The 24,341-nt window shown below is 42.5% G+C and overlaps 1 protein-coding gene across 4 annotated transcripts in view; it reads right to left on the reverse strand.

Annotated features, from left to right (window-relative positions):
- Positions 1–460: 460 nt before the first annotated feature.
- heatr5b (HEAT repeat containing 5B) overlaps positions 461–24,341 on the reverse strand; it is a 139,509-nt gene continuing 115,628 nt past the window's right edge. For 3 of the 4 annotated variants that reach the window (XM_069885125.1, XM_069885123.1, XM_069885124.1), the window contains 9 exons: positions 19,553–19,787; positions 12,613–12,852; positions 11,664–11,791; positions 9,146–9,293; positions 7,657–7,929; positions 5,486–5,710; positions 3,752–3,903; positions 3,045–3,258; positions 461–934 (listed from right to left, as the gene is read on the reverse strand). In XM_069885125.1, the coding sequence (XP_069741226.1) occupies positions 627–934; positions 3,045–3,258; positions 3,752–3,903; positions 5,486–5,710; positions 7,657–7,929; positions 9,146–9,293; positions 11,664–11,791; positions 12,613–12,852; positions 19,553–19,787 (1,923 nt within the window). In that variant the 3' untranslated portion in view covers positions 461–626. The remainder of the gene's footprint in view (positions 935–3,044; positions 3,259–3,751; positions 3,904–5,485; positions 5,711–7,656; positions 7,930–9,145; positions 9,294–11,663; positions 11,792–12,612; positions 12,853–19,552; positions 19,788–24,341) is intronic. The other variant, XM_069885126.1, reaches the window with a different exon arrangement.

Below are 24,341 nucleotides of genomic sequence, written 5' to 3' on the forward strand. Positions count from 1 at the left end.
TTGGAATGATACTTTCGTGTGTGATTCTGCTTTTGAATTCACTAAGTTACTGATACATTGACTGCATTTATTGTTCTGGATCTTTAGGAAGCAGCTGATGTTAAGAAACATCTTCCATTGAGGCATTTAATAGATAAAAATGACAATTTAATGGAAAAGTGAAATTTTTGCAGTGGAATGTGGCATTGTTGAATTTCTTTAAAAAATTGTTTAAAACTGTTTTAGAAATTGGAAAAAAAGTGTCAGGCAGAAACAAAATAGAACCATACACCAGTACACAAGGGATTAATGGCAAACCTTTGAATTATTATTTTTACAAGGTGAGTTTTCACTGACCCAGGTAATTTACCATAATGAAGATCAACACGTAGAGAGGAAGACTTATCACTATAAAATTACAATGATTCCCTTACAAATTCTGATATACCTTGGGGAAAAAAATTGAGCAATTCCTATACAGTTTTTGACCAATAAATCCATTATTTCTTTTTATTATATTTTAACAATTTACATTCCGAACAGAAACCATAATCCTGTACATAAGACACTGAGGGAGCCAAGTCTCACTCTCGCAGTTAGGAAAGGAACGGTGGAACAGTTCAAGTCACTCCAGATGTCGGCATCTTTTAGAAAAAGCTGGTCTTCAGTTTGATGGTTGGTGCAGCTTGTACAGCCGGCTTCACTTGTTGTGCTGCGGCCTTGGCCTGGGAGCTGGCTTGGCTGGCACGGATTGCTGCCTCCAGTTTTGATTTGAGTTCAGGCGCTGCCCCCATCACTGCCTTGAAAGCACTAGGATAGAGGGGACCGATGCGCATAAGATCCTGCAGCACGAGTTCATGAAGAGTTCTGGAGGCTCTGGGGGCCGAGCTAAAGGTCTTCTCGCCCAGCAAGTATGAGATAAGAGTGGGAACCAAAAGAGCAAGCAGCTGGGGTCCTAAGAAGAGAAGGCTTTCATTAGAGCAATATTCCTAGACTAACCCTTACTCCCAAGAGGTGGTGTAGACATGGAATTACATAGTGCATAGACACAGGACACCTGACCTAACTTGCTCTTTTTGTTTTTGAATATTTATAATTTTTAAATTGTATAACATCAATTATAATATATTCATACAGAGAGTATACAATTAAATTTAAAAACCCCAACCTCCCCACTAACACCCACCCTCCTCCCCACTAAGAAAGAAGGAAGGAGACCATAATTTAAGGAAAATCAGGACACCAAAATTCACATTCTCACCCATCTACTTACCGGGATGGATTGTTTTTCTCTTATTCACTTATTCAGGAAGGGGAAGGTGAGAATTATACCTGTGCACCTTTGTGCCTCAGATACAGCAGCCACATCTCTTCCGTAAATTGTAGATTATTTTTTCCAGGGGAATGCAACCCTGTATTTCCATATTCCACCATTTGATATTTAGCTGGGAGTCAGACTTCCAGGTAACCACTATACACTTCCTGGCTACTGACAAGGCAACCTTCACAAACTGAATTGGGTGTTTAGGCAGTCTAAACTGTACTACCCCAATGTCCCCTAGAAGGCACAACTCCAGATCTTGTGGAAAATCCATTTTTGTAATCTTTTTCTGAGGGTCCCCCAGGTCTTCCCAGAAGGATCTCTCCCTTGTACACACCTAAAGCACATTTCTGGCTTTGACTTGTCAGCACCATGTCTTTTGCTGTCTTCATCAGCGAGGGTAAAAGTCCACGTGAAATCACACACCAATCCAATAAGGAACAAATTGATGCTCCCCAATTTCCTTGGCAACACCTTCCCCACCTCTTCAACCCTGCACCAGTGTTCCCCCATTCATTAACTTGCCCTGTTTATTACTATATTTCTCTTCATTACCTGGTTGCCAATCAACCAGAAACATCAGCAATACAAAATATTCTTCTTGCCCATAAAACCGTAGGCAATAGAATGAAGTGTCAAGGCAAAGGCTATGAAAACTCCAAATTTGCCTCTTACTCAAATACTGTCGTGATGAAAGGTAATGGTGCCCACACTGAGCCCAGACAAAGAAGTCCAATCTCTTTTAATCAAAGGTAGGAGCGTTGCATTACTGACAGCAATTATATTTAATTGCAACCATCCTGTAGGCATTAGTTACCATACTTGTATAAAGCATGGTGAAAGTTCTTCATTAAGCTTGATGTAAATCTGAGAACAAGGATCTGGGCCGCGTGGAACTCAAAGCGTTTGTAAAACAGCAGGTGTAACAAACAGCAAAGATATCTTTAAGAGATTAAAATGTGAATGAGGAAGGAAAACATATAAAAGATGCAATGAGCATTTCTCAGCCCAAATAAAACACATTCGGATCAGGCCAAAATGCAAAGCACCCAAGATTGGTGAAAGTTGAATTGGTGTCATCCGTGGGTCATCTGACTAAGGGTTCATTAGTTTGAGCCTGAAATCCCTAATCTCGGATGATGCACCTGATGTAGAAGTACCAGCCTTTGGGTGAGACTTTAAACTGAGGACCTGTTGGTCTCAGCTATAGCTAAAGGGACCCATAAGCTCCTTGTGGGGAAGACTCAAGGATTATTCCTTAAGCAACACCGCCAAAATTGATTGTGTCAGTCAGATCAGCTCCACCGTTTTTTTAACAATCACTGCAATTCCCATGTCCTTCACTGTTCCTGAATTGCTTTTGGATGCCCAGACATTGTGGGAAATGCAGAGAGATACAGTATCTGTTGGTCAGCATGGAAATGGTGGGACAAGTTTAAATTCAAGTCCAGAGATACAGCACAGTAACAGGCCATTGTGCCAGAGTTTCCAAATTACATCCATGTGACCAATCAGCCTGCAAACCCACATGTCTTTCAAGCATGGGCAGAAACTGGAGCACCCAGAGGAAGCCCACACCGTCAGGGGGGGACAAACAGCGGCAGATTCGAATGGAGGTTGCTGGTGCTGTAATCCTGTCGAGTTAACTGTGCTGTGACACCAAATTATTTTCGGTGCCTGACTTGCTGCTAGAGTTTGACTCACCACAGGTGTGGAGGTCATTGTACAGGAGGCATCTACTTACGGTTTTGCTCCTCTCCGAGGTTGACGAGGGTCTCCAGGACTTTGATTCCTTCTCGTACTGCCTGAAGCTCAGCATTGTTGACAGGTTTCTGATTTTCCACAGCTTTAAGTTTCTCAACCACCAGTGGAGCCAAGGCATGGATGTATGGTGTGGAAAGTGCACGGTTTGGCTGCTGGAACACTGAGAGCAGAAGCTGGTAACATTTTTGTTGAATCTGCAGAGGACAGAAGAACCAATGGTTTTTATTCCTTTATTCTGGCATGTTGGGTTTTCAACATATCCATACCCACTTAAATACAGAAAATGCAAGAAATACACAGTTAGTCATGCAGCATGTGTAGTGAGACATAGGTTATCAACATGAAATGCTTAGCTATCAGCAGTGGATGGATGTTCGTATAGGAAGCTGATTCTGCTTCCCTGAGTGTTTTATAATCCTAACTTGATTTGGGGAAAGTGAGAAGGAAGACAATGAGAGATGAGACAGAAGGAAATGAAGGCCAAGAGAGAGGTGGTGACAGATGGAGGAAAGATGAGAAATGGAGCTGAGAGCAGGGTTTATGAGGAGTGGCATGAGCGATAGAAGAGACCGTGGAAAGAGAGTGAGTCAGAGAGGGAAAGGTGGTTTTGATTGAGAATCTTGAATTAGTGAGGGCAACCAGGACAGAGAAAGGCACAATGCGAGATTGGCTTGTGGTTCAGCTTACCCAGGGGTTATTGGAATTTAACGCACTTCTGAATCTCTCAACGCAACCACTTTGCAGAGAAGAAATTCCAACCACCTCATTGCCAGCAGACAGGAGGAAGAGTGCAATTGCTGTGAGCATGCTCACCTCATCTATGCTCAGCTTTGATTCATCTGAAAGACAGGAATTGAGCGTCATTTTAAAAATATAACAGGCCATTTCAGCCCATGAGTCTGTATCACCCAATTTATACCCCATTGACCTACAGCCCCGGTATGTTTTGAACGGTAATGTTGTGGAACTTGCATGGAATGAATTGCACAGGCTCTCACATTCAAACCAGTTATTAGGGCAAGAGCTTGCTTCACTGAGCACAACGATCGCTTTTTTTGTTATTGCAATAATCGCAGTGGATACAAATGTGTAGACAGAATGGAAAGATGGCATATGGCATGTTTGCCTTCATCTGTCAGGGCACCGAGTACAGCAGCGGGGACGACATGTAACAAGACGTCGGCAAGACTGCACTTGGAGCATTGTGTGGGAGTTCTAATCACCCAGCAGAAGGAAAGCTGTCATTACGCTGGAAAAGGTGTAGAAAAGATTTACGAGGACATTACCAAAACTTAAGGGTGTAGGAGGCCTTGAGAGGACCTTGTAAAGGTTTGTAAAATCTTGAGCACCAGAGATAAAGTGAAGTCTTTTTCCCAGGATAGAGGAGTCTAAAAGTAGAGGGCATAGATTTGAGGTGAGAGAAGAAAGATTTAAAAGAAACCCGAAAAGCAACTTTTTCACATCGAGGTTGGTGGGTAAATGGAATGAGCTGCCCAAGGACATGGTAAGATGGGTAAAATTAAAGAGTGTGAAAGGTATTTAGACAGGAACATGGATAGAAAGGTTGGGAGGGACAAATGCAGGACCAGCTCAGGTAGACAACTTGGTCAGCACAGATGGGCCGAAGGGCCCGTTTCCCTACTGTAAAACTCCAACACCCTGAACCTGTTTAGTGCAGATTTGCTTTTGCATTGCGCGTCCTGGAGTTGGAACACTCCCAGGTAGGTGCCCACCCTATAATTGAAATACCTCAGGCTCAGGACTGGGGCGGATGGTCAGTGCTGAGATAATGGCCTTGGGGTTACATGCAGACCTACAGCACGAGTGTTGACATAGTACCCAGATCCTACAGTCTCTCTTCACCTCCTGTTGGATGCGACATAGCTGCCATTTTTCCAGCCTGGAGAATGTTCACTGGTAGTAGGGTGGTCACTGGCCATTCAGCTTGTTATCCTAGACCAGTGGCTCTCAATGTTCCCCCCCCCCCCCCCCCCATTCACATAGTGCCTTAAGTAATCCCTTACTAAGTACAGGGCACCTACGGCATCCTAAGGTGGTATGTGAATGGGGATTAAAAAAGAGTCGAGAAAAAGGGTCCCAGAGAAACCGCGAGACTTGGGAGAGCTGTGTCCAAGCAATGATCCATAGTGGATATACTTGGCTTGTCTTGAAGCACCAATCTTCAAGTACTTATTGGGTAAAAATTAAACCTGGGTTTAAAATTAAACGTGACGCATTTTCCCACCCATTTGATTGGGCTAACATTTTTATCCATACCTCCTTCCCTCTGGACTCAGCACCTGAACCATCGCAAGACTTTCCTAGGGAGGTCTCCTGATGGACAGGTTCACAGCTCTCCACTGGCTCTGCCGGCAGGCAGAAAGGGTCGTCATTCAAACAACCGGCACTTGGGTATCCTACCTGGTTTGGAATACTCCAAGATGGAAGCAAGCGAGCTGCAAATTAGATCTTTCCACTGCTTCTTGATTTGGTCGGATTTGGCGAGCGGAGAAGTGATGATAGTTTTGATGCCCTGCAGGGCAGCACTGGCCGGTAGTGACATGTGGTTATCAGCAGACTTCACAGCTGTCTGTCTCAGCACACCAGTAATCAGGAAAAGGATTGTGGGCAGCACCGTCATACTTCCTGGGAAAATTAAACCAACACAAGCCATTTTATGAGGATTTTTAAATTGGGATACAGCATGGTAACAGGCCATTTCAGCCCATGAGCCTGTGCTGCACAATTTACACCAAACTGAGCTACATTTTGAATGGTGGGAGGAAACCGGAGCCTCTGGGGTAAACCCATGCAGACATGGGGAGAATGTACAAACTCCTTACATATGGTGTGGGATTTGAACCCTGGTCCCGATTGCTGGTGCTGGAACATTGTGCTAACTGTGCCTCCCTAAAAGGATGTGAGCGTTTTTCCCAAAAGCAGAGACTGTAGTATTTTTCCTAAGAATGAGATAATTATTTGAAAAAAATACACACAAAATGGCAGAAATTAGTGAATTGCTGTCTCTCCAGTTGGAGAGATAGCACCCAACAGACCTGCATGCTGGGGAGATGAAAACATTTTAAATGCCTTATTTTGCTGAGTAAAATTAGGTTAAGACAGCAAAATTTATATATAAAATTTCCCTCCAAATACATCTACTATGGATTCATAATTGAACAGCTTGAATCAACTGGTTTCAGCTACCAAACCCTTCAATTTGAAAAGCTATTGGTGAAATCAATTACATGAATGGACAGCAATCCCACAAATTTCTTGCAATTCCCCAAGAATCTTAATTTTGTACAGGACTAACAAATTATACAGAAGGTGTACATCTTCATGAGAATTTATTAGCACTCTTCACTGTTAAAGGAAAAGGTGTGGTTCCATGATTGTAGGCTTGCTTATAGGAGGTAAGCTGGGGTAAAAACAAAAAATGCTGGAGAAACTCAGCTGGTCAAACAGTGCCTTTATGTAGCAAAGATAAAGATACTTCACCAATGTTTCGGGCTTGAGCCCTTCATCAAGATATGGACAAATGTCAGCAGGCAACCGAATAAAAAGGGTGGTGAGCACGGCCCCAAAGGCAGGAGGGTTATAGGTGGGCACAGCAGCGGGGTGGGGGGAAGGGAGAGCACAGCAGCAGAGGGAGAAGGGATGGCTGGGTGAATAGAGAGGGGAGAGGTTGGAGAGCTGAGAGGGGGAAGGGAAGGAAGGGGGAAAAGGAGAGTAGTTTAGCAGAAACCGGGAAAGTCAATGTTAATGCCATCCGGGTGGAGAGTGCCCAGATGAAAAAAATCAGGTGTTGTTCCTCCCACTTAGATAGTCTTGGTGGGATAGTACATAAAGCCATGGACAGACATGTTAGTGTGGGAGTGGTGCAGAACTGAAATGGTTGGCCATTGGGAGGTCCCTGTCACTGGTGCAGACTGAGTGAAGGTGCTCAGCGAAGCAATCACTCAGTCTGTGTCCAGTCTCTCTGATGTAGAGAAGGCCACAACGGGAACACCAGATGCGGTAAATCAATCCTGCAGATGCACATGTGAAGTGTTGCTTCACTTGAAAGGCCTGTTTGGAGCCCTGGACTATGGTGAAGGAGGAGGTATGGGCATAAGTAGGCCACAAAGGGAGCACCAGATGCAGAAAATCAATAGGCCACAAAGTAAGTTGAGTTCTGCTCCAGAGACTCAAGCCTATAATTCAGGATGACAGTAATAAATGACTAAGGTAGTGCCATGCAATTAGAGGTGTCATTTCTTTCAGGAGTACATAAAAGATAGTTACTAAGAAAGAAGTTGCTTTAAGAATCACCAAGGCTGCCGCTAAAGTATTCAAGAATTGAATCACAGATTTCGGATTTATTGTTAGAGTACATACATGACATCACATACAACCCCGAGATTCCATTTTGCTGCAGGCCAGGCAGAATTACCATTTATTGCAGTACCAATGACCACCAATATTCTGCAAACCCTGAAACAGAAACCACCAAAATCTTCCGACAATATGCTTAACTGCACATTAACTAAATTGGCCTCAGCAACTACACATCTGTGAATCCTGGCGTTTGGCACAGTGGTGGTTTTTACCTGTAGGAGAACACATCGATGGCAGATCAGCCAAGATAGAAACAGTGACGCCAATGAGTTGGGCGCTCTCCTCAGTCAGCGGAGGTGCCTTCTGGAGAACATGACTGGGGGAGTCAGTCGCTTTCGGATTTAGTTGTGGGAGGTGTCGCACCAGGATGAACATGAGCAGTTCCAAAGCGGCAAATACAATGGATTTACCAGGAATCAGACCTCCAGTCTTTCCTCCCTCCCCCAGAGTCATCAGCGAGTCCTCCTCAGGAATATGATCCTCCTCTACAAGAGGACCAAAGTCATTTTAAATAAAGCAGCAACACCAAAAATATAACTAATGACAGCTCTACAGAGTGGAAGCTGAGAGTACATTCACCTTGATTAGACAGAGAGATCCAGAGGATCACAGACTCAAGATGAAGGGTAGCTTACTGGGGCTGAAACAGATATATTTCTGCACTGAGAAGGCCATGGAATTTGGAATTTCCCACCTGACATTGCTGAATTAATTCAAGACCATGCTTGAGTTTTTTTAAGACTCAAAAGGGAGGAAATTGTGTGCAGTTCTGGTCACCAAACTACAGGAAGGATATCAGTAAGATCGAAAGAGTGCAGAGAAGATTTACTAGGATGTTGATGGGCCTTCAGGAGTTGAGTTAGAGGGAAAGATTAAACAGGTTGGGACTTTATTTCTTAGAATGTAGAAGAATGAGGGGAAATTTGATACAAAATTATAGAGGGAATAGACAGAATAAATGCAAGTGGACTTTTTCGACTTAGATTGAGAGAGATAAAAATGAGAAGACATGGCTTTCGGTGAGTGGGGAAAGGCTTAGGGAGAACATTAGGGGGAACATCTTCACTCAGAGTAGGATTGTGGAACGAGCTGTCAACTGATGTGGTAAATGCAAGCTCACTCTTAGGTTTTAAGAATAAATTGGATAGATACATGGATAGAGTGATCTGTAGGGTTATGGAATGGGAGCGGCCATTGGGACTAGAGGAATGATGTTTCGGCACAGACTAGAAGGGCCAAATGACCTGTTTACTGTGCTATAGTTTTCTATGGTTTCTAAATTGGAAAGGCAATATTAAAAGATTGAGAACTGCTAGTCTACTCCCATTCCTTAAAGGAATATGATGTTATCTCAAAATGGACCTGTCGGAAACTCACTGCATCTGTTTTATTATTTGTCAAATAGAACACGGCAGCCACCAAGGGTTGGTCTCGTGAGAGGTTGGCCACCCCTGCCAGAGGTGCTATTTTCTATAGATAGGCCCCAACTTTCACCACAAAAGTGCAATTTTTAAATTTATGTACATTAAAAAATCCCCCCTCCCCCAACTCCCCAGAGATGGCTGTAAGTCACATATATCGGGTACTGCACATCACAAAATTAGGTGGTCCAGCTGGAGTTCCACACCTTGCAGCAGCCAAACACATTGAATCACATTCGATGTTATAATACGTCCTAAAGTAGTTTCCTGTCTGACTCACCGTGAGCCTTTTTCACCAGTCCTTGGAGGTGACCCTGAGCAGCTCGAATTGTCTGCTGAACAACCATAGTCACTTGTTGTTGGACAGAGGGAGGCCCGCAAGTTAGCAAAAGGCGGTGCAATACATTAAAAAGCTCAACCATGAGCAGCTGAAACAAAAGGAAACTATTTTCAATGAAGCACAGAGAGAAGGGGGGGGGGAGTGCACGCGCAGGGGGGGGGGGGTGCACGCGCAGGGGGGGGGGGTGCACGCGCAGGGGGGGTGCACGCGCAGGGGGGGTGCACGCGCAGGGGGGGTGCACGCGCAGGGGGGGTGCACGCGCAAGGGGTGGGGGGTGCACCCGAGGGGGGTGGGGGTGCACCCGAGGGGGGTGGGGGTGCACCCGAGGGGGGTGGGGGTGCACCCGAGGGGGGTGGGGGGTGCACCCGAGGGGGGTGGGGGGTGCACCCGAGGGGGGTGGGGGGTGCACCCGAGGGGGGTGGGGGTGCACCCGAGGGGGGGTGGGGGGTGCACCCGAGGGGGGTGGGGTGGTGCACCCGAGGGGGGTGGGGGGGTGCACCCGAGGGGGGTGGGGGGGTGCACCCGAGGGGGGTGGGGGGAGGTGCACCCGAGGGGGGTGGGGGTGCACCCGAGGGGGGTGGGGGTGCACCCGAGGGGGGTGGGGGGTGCACCCGAGGGGGGTGGGGGGTGCACCCGAGGGGGGTGGGGGGTGCACCCGAGGGGGGTGGGGGTGCACCCGAGGGGGGTGGGGGGTGCACCCGAGGGGGGTGGGGTGGTGCACCCGAGGGGGGTGGGGGGGTGCACCCGAGGGGGGTGGGGGGAGGTGCACCCGAGGGGGGTGGGGGGATGCACCCGAGGGGGGTGGGGGGATGCACCCGAGGGGGGTGGGGGGGTGCACCCGAGGGGGGTGGGGGGAGGAGGGGTGCACCCGAGGGGGGTGGGGGGAGGGTGTGTGCACCCGAGGGGGGTGGGGGTGTGTGTGTGAGTGTGCATCCGGGGGGGGGGGGCTGCACGCGAGGGAGGGGGGATGCACACGATGGGGGGGGGGGGGGTGAGAACTATGGGTTCAAAGTCTGAGCCATAATCTTTCTCTGCATTCTCTCCATTGAAATCACAAAGCTTTTTTATAATATTGTGATTAGTTCAACTATGTTCTGACCAATGTTATAAAATCACTTGCTTGCTCATATTCCATATTCCAGATATTGAAGCCCAGTCTTTTTCATCATTTTCCCTGGGCACTGTCTCCTTTAGGGATCTATGGACTTAGTGTACAAGATCCCCTGTTGCTCATTCCCCTCCTAACATGTCCTATTCTCATTAGACTTCCCAAAATAAATCATCTTGCACTTATCATGATTAAATTTCATTTACCATTGCTCCACCAACTTATCAGCTGATCAAGGTATTAAATGAGTTGTAGAATCCAAAGCAAAAAACAAACCTGTTGGAGGAACTCAGTGTTGAGCAGCACAAGTTGGAGAAAAAGAAACGTTTGTTTTGGTTTGGAACCCTCCATTAAGTCTTGATAAAAAGGTTCTGATCCAAAAGATTGACCATTCTTTATCTCCCATTGATGCTGTTTGACCTGCTGAATTCCCCCAGCAAACAGTTTATTTTTGTCTCTCAGTATTACAGGATATTGAACTGGGTTTGGAATCATTACAGACATTCCTCTCTCTGAGTAGCACTGACATGTCTTTGCCTCTCACCTGAAACTCTTCATTATTTATGCTAGAGAAGTAGAAGGCAATTTTGAAACAGTTCAGATGCCTTGAGGAATTAGGACTGCACTGTCAAATATATCCTGATGCATGGCCTATTTCTACCTTTGCATTTATTTGTACATGATCAGGAACAGATCAGCAGCACGAATTATATTCCAGCACCATTAACTTTCTGCTGGTTTTTGCAGCATTTAGCCTCACAATTTGAGAATTCCTGCTCTCTTCTGGATCGCCCACTTCCCAACCCTCTTCCCTTGAGAGTACACAAACTGGAAGTTCCTCTTCACTATCGTCCATTCCGAATCATTAGCTGTCTATTGGTTTCCACGGATGTTGCTTGAACTGCTGAGTTCCTCCAGCACTATGTATTACTCCAGTTTTTCAGGACCTGCAAACTTCTTGTTCACCCCCAACCAAGTCTCTTTCATTCTTGCATGTTCCACAATAGTTGAAATTAAAAAAACATTAGTGAGAGCTCACTCCCAACATACTGAGAGTGGGTTGCAAAGGGTGAAAAAGGTTTCAAAACATTAGTGATAGCCTCATGTTGTTGATTAAAAACATGCTGGTTGGAAGGCATCTGTGTTTGTTTACTTAGTGGTGAAATGTAGATCAGACTGCCAAGATCAAATTTTTTCTCCATCACCTTCAAATCACAATCAACTCGTTTGTCGCCACCCAGATCCCAGTGAGTACAGGATAACAGCATTAAACTGTTCTCCAACCAGCTCACAATGGTGGCCACCGAAGTGTAAATAGCACATTTCGGGAATTAACATGGTGTATCATACCTGATCTTCTCCAATGTACGCTATGGCACAAGGGGAGTCCAGCAAAGTGCAAAGAGCCTTCAAGCAAGATGTAACATGCTGCAGGGGGTTTTCAGGCCGTGGAGAGCACAGGAATTCGATACTAATACCTGAAATCACAAACCCATTTATTTTCATTAAATTAAAAACATCACCACATTGACTTACACACCTACATACATCTATCAGAGGAGATATTTCTTTTCTTAACCGTTACTTTAAAAGTTTTACAGGGGAGAATTTATCCTTGAGCTTGTTTCCAATGGATTCCAGTTAGAGGCTTGACAACCTGTGCTGCAAAAGGTGTACTTTCTGCATTCTTTGCCCCCTCACAGCCAGTTCTCAAGATGGATAATTAACCTTTTCCAAAACTTCTTAACGCTGTAGCGGCGCACAGAGCATTAGCGACCTGCTCACCCTCAGTCAGGAATCAAAAAGATTCTAGATACTGAAAATGAGACAAGAACAAAAAACAACATTGAGTGATACTGTCTGCCACACTCAAGAGGTCAGGCAGCATCTGTGGAGGGAGAAACAGTTAATGGTTTTGGTTGAAGACCCTTTGTTAGATTGGAAGATAAAAGAGAGATTTGTTGGGATGTCTGAAATTATAGCATTTGATTAAATAAACAGAAAGTTGACTGATTCAAAGCAAAAGAACTGGGGAAGAGATGAATTAATTTACAGATCAATTTGTCACAATTTAGAATATACTTACTGAAAGGATAAATTAAATGGATTCAAGAGAAATTGGATACATGCTCACAGGGAAAATATTTATTGATATGCAGAGAAGAAGCAGCTAATTAGAAAGCTCCATCAAAGAGATGGCCTTTGCATCTAAATGACTTCCTACTATGCTACCTGTTTCAAAGATGCAATGAGATCTGAGTTAGTTATAACTTGCATCATCCTGCACACAATAGCTTACCAAAAATAAGATGGAGGCGGTCTGTATTAATTTCTTGCAATGTTTTGGTTGAAGTTCCTGATGTCTGATTGGGAAAGGTGCCAGTTTGGTTTTTCTGCCCATTGTGAACTGCAGGCTCATATGCAATAGTAAACCCAGTGTTGGTCAACCAAAGGGCTACTGCATGCAAGACCGGAGCCCAGGAGGTGCGGTAATGTAGCCTGGCACTGTCGATTGTTTCTGGCGTATAGAAGGCGCCTCCTGTAATAAAGGGCACTGTAAATCAAACTATGCAAAAATATCAAAACAACCTGCATTTTTTCTATTGCTTTCAACTTGGTTTAAAAGGCATTAAACATTGTTTGACATCAAGACATTTCAGGAGCCGTTAGGATAGATAACAAAAATACTGGTTAAAATGAAGTAGACATTACAAGGAGTCCTGAAGGAGACAGGGTTGTTAGGCAGTAATATTAAGCAAGTGATTTTGAGTGTTTAACGCTTCGGAAGCTGAAGGCACAGCCTCCAATTATGAAATGATTTAAAAAAGGAACTACAATTATCTACCACTGATGAGTAGTGTGCAATATTTACTCTAACTTTGAGAATAGTTTCTGAACTTTTGCAAATAATTTTGATCCAACACTGGTTCTTCCAATTCAGAGCTTCCTCTCAAAACCAGTCCAGTGAGGCTTCAATCCACCTCCAGGGGATCAAAACTAGTTCCTCATATCAAATTTCTATTTACTGGAAGATCAAGTCAGTTGCAAACCTTGGCAATCTTTTTGTTTAAGGGAAGCAGCCTCATTTTTAATGCTCGATTGTTCAGTGATCAAAAGTCACTTTGAAATCTGGCTGGATCCCAGATCTACTAGAAACAGAGAGATTGGCAGGAAATCTTCGAGACTAATTCAGTGCAGCTCTAAGGTGTGCACTGCATAGTTGGAGGTCCAGGCTTTCAGGAGAAACTTACGACAGCGTCAACTCTGCAATGAAGTGCACACACAAGATCACTGCACCACACTTACAAAGTACACAGGGCATCACAAAGTTCTTCATAAGCAAAACCTTTCTAACTGTGGACTCCAATCTGCACAAAGCAAACTCCCCGAAACATCATGGTGTTGACAACCAATTAATAGGTTTTCAGAGACGTTGGTTGAGGAAAAAGCATTCAGTGGAAACTCACTGTCTCTTTGACAAAACTGCACAACATCAAAAGGAGAGGGCAGACTGGGCCTCACGTATACAATATCCTTTCCAACAGTGCAGCACCTGCTCATCATTGCTCTGGACAAGCAGCCTGTGTTTATAAACTTTAATGGAATGCAAACCTAAAATGTTGGCTTCGAGGAGCAGAGCCTGTCACCTAAGGAAAAACTGAAATATTTAAAACAAAAGGCCCAATATCCTAGCTAATTTTTATCCCTTGTATAAAGGTGTACATATGTGTGCACATGTATATTATGCAAATAGGTCAGCACAACATTGTGGGTTGAAGGACCTGTACTGTAATGTCATGTTCTATACACATAGGTATATTTAGAAAACAACTTAATTGACTGCTTTGCACAATGCAAATGCAATGATTTCCTTAATTCAGTTACATCAAAACTGAAGCAATAGAAGTGGCAAACACTTGCCCTCATTTCTGGGCCAACTTTAAATCCAAAAATACAAGTCAAATATGGTCCAATCCACCAATAGATGCATACTTTGTCACAGAATGGAGTCATTTCAGGGCTTATATTTATGCAATGGTGCTGTCACTAGCGTAGAAAAGAGATATGGATTCTTCAATTATGAATTCTTCACTCGTTTCCAGGTAAATAAGCTTTTAATGTATACAACATACACAGGAAAATGCAGTTGCTAGAATCTGGAGCAAAAACTGTGGGAAGGACTCAGTGGGTCAGGCAGCATCTGTGGAGACAGAGGGATAGTTCACATTTCAGGTTGATGTTCTTATTGCATTGGGTCTCAACCTAAAACATCAACTATCCCTTTGGCTCCACGGATGCTGCATGACCCACCGAGTTCCTCCAATACACTGCAAGAATGTGACAGAAAATCTGGGAAGTTAGCAAAAGTGATTAATGACTAGAATAGTCACCTGGATGGTATCGTAGAGTCTGGACGCTTGGTTTAGGTGTTTAATCTGTGTCCTAATTACTTGCTTAGCAACCAGAAGTTTTCCCAAACTTGTTTAGACATGGTGTTAAATGACCTTGTGTATCATCACAAATGCTGAGATAAAGAATTCGACATGGCCCGGTTCAATGGAAATCTCTCTTGTAACTTTGTGCCAGTATCACTGGGCAAGAAATGTTCAAATTCTACAATTCCATGAAAATCACTGGCCAACAATTTTCTGAGGCAAGTATTTAGAATGTTAAATGGTGACATTTCTTTCTTTTGCTAAGTTGCTGAGTGACTTGTACAATTGTAACACCAATTTCAGTAATACCTACAGTCAATTGCACCTTCTTAACCAAGGGGTAACAAATGAGGTACAAGTTTTAAAAAAAACCATGTCAGTTCATGGCTTTATGAGAGGGAAGTGTATTAGGAGTCCTATGAACTAACATGCTCTGAATAAAGGAAGCTAGTGGAGGTTCTGTACTCAGATTTTCAAAGGCATTCGATTAGATACCACCTCAAAGATTATTGCTGAGAATACAAGCTTAAAGTGTAGGAAATAACAATGGACAGAAGTGCCTGGAGACAAAGGTTTCTTTTCTGATTGACAAGATGGAATGAACAGCAAGCCACAGAGATCAACGCTGAAGCACCAACTATTTGTAATTTGTATTAAAGACGTCCACAAACAGCAACGGTGATGGTTGCTAAATTTCCTGATGCAGCAAAGGCAAAAAGGAAATTAAGTTGTCAAGTCATTAGAGTTCTGTGATGCAGAGGGATCTGGACGTCTTGGCATGCTATCCACAGAAGGCGAGGCTATGCTTCAGTAATATGGAGCATTGTTGAGGCCATATTTGGAGCACTGGGGGTTATGGTATTTGTCTCCTTATCAAAGGATTTAAATTTAGTTTTAGTTTGGAGGTGGTGTACCAGAATGAGTGGGCTGCCTCAAAGAATGCTCGGAATGGCTGGGTTTCTGAATATCAAGGAGTGACTTGAGAGGTCTTGACAAGGTGAATGTGAATTGGTTCCTCTTGTGGGAAACCTTTGAACTAGGGTCACTGTTTAAAAGGGGTAGACTGTTTAAGACAGGGGGTCTCCAAAGTGGTTGATATCAACTCCTGGGGGTCAATGGGATTATCCAAGGGGTTGATAAATTTCAGGGGGCCAAAAAGGGGTCAATAAACACCAGGGGGTGGGGGAGGTCGATTGAACTTTTGGGGTTGAAAGCCGACATTCATGCAAGAAATAAAAATACAACTTGCTGATACACATTTCTGATTTCTACATAATTAGTTTTTATTGTCTATTTATTTTGTATTCTGTTTACTGAAATATAAAATGGCAATAATATAGTTATAATAATTTATTATTAGCTGGAATAATGGATGAATTGACTGGATTTTCTTTACACATATGCTCTATTTTTTAAATACTCGATAAACACATTAACTATATTATTCATCTTTAGCATTGTAGTCTTGTAACATTTTAAAATATTTTAGCTTAGCCTTAGCTTTATTTTCAAGCACACAATGAAAATCTTGCTTGTGGTAATGCTAGGCTGAGCATAGGTGAATCTAGGATATGGCAGCCAGGACATGTGCCCTGGGCGCCACTATCCTTGCCCACCAATCCTCATAAGAGTTTAAAAACAAGTTTGTATGTGTTATTTAGGAACAGGTGTGTGAGTTGAGTGCACTGTAGGCATTGTTGACATCCTCTACCCTCTACACCCATCTGTGCCTCAGAAGTGCCAGTTTAGCATCCCCTTCACTGCCGGTGTCCTTGGTCACCCACTGAAACCCACACACATTCTGCTGTGGGCCTCCTATTAAACCCAACATTCTCCAAGGAACAAGGGCTCCAGCACCAATCCTCCTTTAACGAGGATGTAAAAAAATCAGTTCTACACAGTGTGCGCTGAAAGTGGGCAATTTGTGGCACACACACATCAACAGTGCCTAGAAATTATTCACTCCCAACCCAGCACTAACACCTCTTGTCTCACTTATTTTAAACAGAATACTTTTTAGACCAGCGAGAGAAAAATTGGCGTTAGTACTTTTACTATAACCGCCATGGGGAGGGTTCAGAGTCAGGCATTGGGAGCTCTGGTCACCAGAGCTTCTGACACCTGATTCTGAACCCTTCCCTATTGGAGAGAGGGCCGAGGAGGCTGTGCACTGTAGGATGAGTTTGAGCGGGGCCTTCGGCATCTTTCTGCTTCTCTCTCACTAGGTGCTCAGCACAGAGAGTCACCTTTCACTGAAGGTAAGATGGGGTGTCCGCAGAGATGGGACAGCAACTCAACATCTTTACCTTTGGCTGCTCTGCTCCGGCCCAGGGAATGCTGCTCGCTGCTTTCATTCAGCGAATGTTGGCCTTTGATGTAGGCAGAGGATTCTTTCTTTAAATTGAAACTATTGTGTTTTAAGGTGTAGATTATTTTGCAATATCTCAATATATCCAATACAACGTTGGATATGACTATTTTAGGGTTTTACAGTGGTGAAGACAGGGAAGACGAAGTGCATGGCGTGGCAGTGGCCAGGGATGGTTGTGGAGTGAAGGGTTGAACCAACTAGTCCAGAGACAGCAAGTGCATACTCATCGTGTAGCGCGCGCGTGTAGTATAGGGATCCGGGTCTGTCTGTCGTCATCTCTCTGTCACAAAACTCTTCCAACACCATGGGACCAATTGTTACCAAAATTGGAACATAGATCAATTATTATACCTATGCCAAATGACAGCGAATAGACTTTCCTCTCTCTTATCATTTGCTAGGAGTGTTGGAGAACATTTGGTAAGAGGGAGTTGAATGATATCATAGTTATGACATCTGCATCAGATGGCAGCAAACAGATTCTCCTCTTTGTGTATTTCCCTATATTTCATGCGACATATTGTTGATCATGGTGTATTTCCACTTATTTCGGTAAGTTTGAACACTTGTGTTGAATTCCAACATTATATTCAGTATTTTGTACATTTCACATGATTTCCACAAAGACAGTAAACAGTTTTTCTTTTGTGACCCTATTTTTCATGAGGGTTATTCACTGGGATGGGGGTGTGGGTATAGGAGGAGCTTGATATGCAATTTCCCTTATTAATGCATTTGGAAACTGCCCAGGAACCTAAATATTTATTTATTTATATATGCCTGGTGGTTGATGAGGGATCAAGAGGCCATTTCCTTAAACAGCAGTGGAAGCAGAATATTTGAACATTTTTGAAAGTCTGAAGTGATCGAGAAGCACAAGAGTGAGTGTGTGTGTGTGTGTGTGTGTGTGTGTGTGTGTGTGTGTGTGTGTGTGTGTGTGTGTGTGTGTGTGGCTTCCCCAGTCACCTTACAAAAGGAGGACTTTCATGTGACAGGAGTCATTTAATGCACCAAGACAGGGTGTTTAGAGGGGCAGACATGATAAATGGTCACTTGTTAACCTTAAAGTGTGCTTCGGAGGTATCAACCTTGTGTAGTGACTAGGAGGTCACTGGGTGAAAATACCCATGTGAAGAAATCAAAGGAGGTTGTTGCCACATTCAAAATTCAGGAAAGTCGTAAGCCTACGGTGATCACGACCATCTGTCTCCATGCCCAACTAAAAGACCAGCGTGCAACCAAACTAAGAATCCCACCCTGGAGACCAGACTCTGTGAGCTGTTCCTTTCTGACTAATGGATTTGATATGATTGACTTGAGGTTTTGTTTTGGGAGTTTTCTTTTGGGGCATTTTGAGCTTCGACTGTAATGGTCTGGGTGTTTCTCTCCTCCCCCCCACATACACCATGTATTAATCTAGAGTTGCCATAAAGGCTTATGTTTGAGGTTAAATTTATTGAGGTAATTCTATTGTTAATTTGTTAACAAATTTTGTGGTAAACTTAACCCATCTGTTTATGCATCTCTCAGTTGCTGCTGGTGAGGTGCAACACACATCATTCAGAATGGCAGCTGACATTGACTTTTCACTGTTACATTATGTCCACCCACATTCCAGAAATTCCAGTTGTCCACAAAAGTTTCTGAAATGGGAAGACAACACTGGTTTTCTGTTGATACCATGCCTAAACAAATTTGGGAAATTCCTGGTTGCTAAGTAAATGATTGGAACACAGATTGAAGACAAAAACCAAGAGCAATCTTGATTTGCATTGCTACAGATCTAAATTATCAGGTTCAATTAAATATAATGAAAATAGTAACTCTGCTTACTATATCATACAATAAAACAAAGCCAGGTACAAAAGGGGCCATTACACTCACACTCTTATTATGTTAATCAAATTGAGAGATACCAAAAATTATTTGCATTGAAACAGATGGTGATTAAAGGTTGGCATATATAAATAAACTTGGCAATACATTTCCCAGGAGAATTGGACAATGCACGACATTCTGCCACAAAGTTGTGAAGAAGGCGGATTGAAACCTTGGGACAAAGGACTATGCTTTAAGCAATGCATTTGCAGAGATGAAAGAGGCAGAGAGATTTATGGATGGAATTACAGAACTAAAGAGCTTGGCAGCTGAAGGCATAGTGACCAGTGATTAGGTGACAGTATCTGGGAATGTGCAAGAAGTTTGCACTGAAAAAACTCTGAGCACAAAGGCTTGCAGGATGGGTGAAAGTTACAGCAGACCCACATTCAGAATCAACTGGTGGCACATCAAAAGTCCTTGGCAGAGATTTAGGACTACATTAGGGCTAAGGCCAAAGCCTCAGTCAACCAGCCACGGGATTTGAAGGAGGCATCAACAAAGTAAATTAGAGGTTCTTCAGATCCAAACCTGAGCTCAGAAAAATACCTTACCCTCAGATGGCAACTGGCTCGCAAATTCAGGAGGCAGAGTTAGCAAGGCGTAGTCCTTCAAAGCAGCAAGCCAGAGCCGGCTAAGAATAGGCAGCTCCGGCTGAACTAATGTGATCAAGCTATCTGGAGGGAGCTCATCAATCCCACCAAAATCATCATTATCTTCCTTATTCTTCACAGGTTTCACTGGCTTTGTCTCTGCTTCCTTTTTTGTTTTCATTGCAACTATGTAGACCTGGACAAAAGAAAGATATGTTAGAATAAGGAACATATGAAAGGGGGTTCCCCAGGCTACTTTGTTCAATTATACTTGAATTAAGTGAACAGAATTGACAAAGTTTTTCCTGAGTTTTCCAAGTTTTGGGAGCAGCATTTGAATACTTTAAGCAAAACAATGGCCCCGCTTGAGATTGATGACAGAAAGGTTTATTCTTTCAAGACTTTAGCCCAACTTTGATTAAGCAAAGGAAGGAGTTTGATGTAAAAAGGCAATTGCAGTCAAAGAACATAAAATACTCTGATATATCCTGCGACTCTTGAGGGTCAAATAAACAGAAGGCAACTGATGTTTTATCACAACTAAGGAGGAAGTGGAAGAATTTCTACGAATATTATGAAAAGATTAAAGATATCAAGATGATTAAGAAGAATGTTTACAATGGGACCAAGTAAAAAGTGTATTTTTTGAACCATTTTGTATTGATTGATAAATCTTATTGAAATTTGCACGGAGAGCTCAAGAAAGAGCGAGAACGGTAAAAAAAATAGCAGGGAAGATGGCACCAAAGGGAGAGTTTCTTCTTCAGAAGAATCCATGGGCTTTCAGGTACTATTGTCAATGTCACTGTCAGAGCTAGGGATGGGTATGTGTTTCTTAAAGAGGAAATGTATGTGTTGGAAATGCCCTTTAATAGGAAAACATTATAACAGTATTTAAAAAATTGGGAAGATATTATTGTTATACAATATTTGTGTGAAAAATTGTATGGATAAAACACCAAAGTTTATTAGTCTTAATATTAATGGGTTAAATGGGTTGGTGAAGAGGAAGAGGGACTTGACACACTTAAAGAAATTAAAAGTGGATATAAAACATATCTTACCAATTTGGAAAATGATAAATTAAAAAAAAAGGATTAGTGGGACAAGTAATATCATCTTCTTTTGGTTCAAAGGCAAGAAGGGTGCCTATTCTAACTAATAAAAATACACCAATGTTAATAGAAGATACCTTGATTGATCACACCAGAAGGTATTCAATGGCACACTGTAAAATTTGTGGAGAAGCATGGACATTTATGAATATTTATGCGCCAAATCATGACAATGAAGTCTTTAAGAAGGACTTCTTAAAAACAGCAGAGGGAAGAAAAATGTATATTGGTAGAGGAGACTCTAATTTCTGCTTGGACCCAATACTAGATAAATCGTCAAGAACAATAATGAGGGTGAAAGCAGCAAAAACCACAATTTCATATATGAAAGATCTAAATCTTATCGACGTATGGAGGCAAATAAATCCCACAGAGTGAGACTACTTGTAATGAAAGAATTAAATTGTGTTTTTTACTTCTGCAGCTGCAAGGCTGAGAACCTGTTTGGAATCAGCAGACATAATCTAAATTCCACCATGAGCCCAGGATGCATATTTAGTAAACACCCACCATGGGGCCCAGGATGCAGTTGAATAGGAAGACATTATCTAATTTACGCTTATGAGGCCCAGAGCAGTTTACATTTGTTGGTCGCAGACTGTCAGGAGACCTTGAAGATAATTAAACCATTTGTTCAAAGAGATAGGATTTGAGGTAAACAACTTTTGATAAGCCATGGTCCCACTGCTGAAGTGAGAGACTCTCCAAGAGGTGGCAACATCTCTCAGCAAGAGGAAGATAATAAACCATTTGTTCAAAGAGATAAGATCTGAAGTAAACAACTTTTGATAAGCCATGGTCCCACTGCTGAAGTGAGAGACTCTCCAAGAGGTGGCAACATCTCTCAGCAAGAGGAAGATAATAAACCATTTGTTCAAAAAGATAAGATCTGAAGTAAACAACTTTTGGGTAATATAAGCCTTGGTCCCACTGCTGAAGAGAGAGACTCTGGAAGAGGTGGCTACATCTCTCAGCAAGAAGAAGAACTTCAAGAATCCAGCTAACGCCCCGGTCGAGGGAGGTAGAGAAGCTGCTACCGGCGCCCCGACAACCTACTACAAGTGTGCCTCGCTTCGGCAGTTGGGACCAGTCCAGGCATTGATAAGTATAATTGGTAAGGGCTTGCATATTGTAGTGTGAATTCAGTTTTAGATTTAGTAATAAAGACTTGTATAAACTGAACTGCTCTCGGTGTGTGTGTCTATTTTCTTTCGGTAGTTCGAACACTGTGACCAATCTAAAACGAACAAAGTGAGAGGTACAAGTTTACTCTTTTTACTTAAGGGTGCATGACTCTCATACAAAGATAGACTTATTTTTAAATATCTGCCCAGTTAAAAAGTAGTGATAAATACAGAATATCTAACGAGGCTTCTATCAGACCATCCTCCATTAATATTAACTATAGCAACAATGGAAAAGCAAGGGAATGTATACAGATGGCACCTCAATACTACACTGCTTAAAAGAACAGACTTCTGCAAATTTATAAAGTGACAGAAATATTTCACAAAACAAATCTGCTGTCTACTAATAATAGTTTTCTGATATGGGACACCCCTAAAGCATATTAAAGGGGACAAATTATATCCTATATGAAGAATCTTAAGAGGGAACATATGGCAGAAGTAAACAGACTGGAGTAAGATATTAAAGAATTAGAAAAAAAATCATAGAACAGGAATACAAGAAGAATACAGATTACTGGAGAATAAAAAGCTAAGATATAATAGAATACAAACATATAGGACAGAAAAAGGTATATTAAAAACTAAACAATACTATAAATTGGGTGAACAGGCGCACAAAGTTTTTAGCTTGGCAGATTAAAAGAAATCATCAAGAATGATAAATGCTATAAAAATAGAAACAGAAACAGTACATCAGCAAAAAGAAATTGATGACATATTTAGACAATATAATACAAAACTATACAAATCAGAATTACTAGGAGATGAGAAAGAAATGGAAGAATTTTTGCTGAAAGTCGAACTTCTAAGGCTGGAAGAGAGAGAAAAGATAGAATTTAGATACTCCCTTCACAAGGGAAGAAATCAAAAAGGCCCTGGGCACCCTACAGGCTAATATATCACCATGAGAGGATGGATTTCCACCCGAGCTTTATAGACAATTCAAAGAATTATTAACGGCCCTTTTAATGGATGTCCTGGACCAAGCTGTGGAAACACAGACCCTCCTGGAGTCATTCTTAACAATGACTATTACATTGTTACCAAAAAAAGGGACCCACAAAAACCTTCATCATACAGACCAATATCCCTGTTAAATGTAGATTATACACCGCCAGTGGGCTGATATCGCCTCAAACCGTGCATCTTGGCGCCTCACAGTTTGGCGGGCAGCAACCTCCTTTGAAGAAGACCGCAGAGTCCACCTCACTGACAAAAGGCAAAGGAAGAAAAACCCAACACCCAACCCCAACCAACCAATTTTCCCCTGCAACCGCTGCATCGGACTTGTCAGCCACAAACGAGCCTGCAGCTGACGTGGACATTTACTCCCTCCATAAATCTTCGTCCGCGAAGCCAAGCCAAAGATAAGATACTAGCAAAAGCATTGGCGAATAGGTTAGGACAATACTTTCCAAAACTGATACAAACAGACGAAGCAGGATTTTTTAAAGGAAGGCATTCCTCAAATAATCTAAGAAGATTATTTAATATAATACACAATGGCTAAATCTGAATGAAAACCAAATATTATTTCAGTCTTCCTAGACGCTGAAAAAGCATTTGACTGTTTGGAATGAGACTTTTTATTTAAAACAATGGAAAAATTTGGTAGAGGCAGAAGATTTATAAATTGGATAAAAACTTTATACCATAAACCACAAGCTAAAATAATAACCAATAATCGGACGTCGGCAATGTTCCCCTTGAGGAGATCAAGTAGACAGGGATGTCCACTGTCCCCAGCATCTTTTTATTTTAGCGATTGAATCACTGCCAAAGATAATAAGATGGTATCCGGATATAAAGGGCTTCAAAGGTGGGCAAGAAGAACACTAAATTAGACTATTTGCCGATGATGTGCTATTGAACTTATCAGAACCAGATAAATCTTTGGAAAAATTACAAGGAACACTGGAAAAATATCAGCTACAAAATAAACATTGATAAAAGTGAGATAATACCATCAACAAATTTTGAATATGAAAGATACCAAAAAGGAAATAAATTTAAATGGAAGATGGATAGAATAAAATAAAATATCTTGGAATAGCAACTGACAATAACTTGCAGAATCTGCACAAACTTGGGAATATAGGAAGAGACCTACAGAAATGGAGTGAATTACTTTGGTGGAAAGAGTTAATTGTATCAAAATGAAATTGATACCAAGACAATAGACAATAGGAGCTGGAGTAGGCCATTTGGCTCGTCAGGCCAGCACCGCCATTTTAGATCATGGCTGATCATTACCATCAGTACCCCTTTCCAGCCTTATCCCCATAACCCTTAACTCCGTTACCCACAAGAGTCTTATCTAACTCTCTTTTGAACATAGTCAGCTAATCCGCCTCTACCACCCTCTGTGGCAGAGCATTCCACAGATTCACACTTCTCTGGGTAAAAAAATGCTTTCTCATCTCCGTCCTAAAGGGCCTACCCTGT

This window comes from Narcine bancroftii, chromosome 6 (genome assembly GCF_036971445.1).
Source record: "Narcine bancroftii isolate sNarBan1 chromosome 6, sNarBan1.hap1, whole genome shotgun sequence".
Taxonomy (NCBI): Eukaryota; Metazoa; Chordata; class Chondrichthyes; order Torpediniformes; family Narcinidae; genus Narcine; species Narcine bancroftii.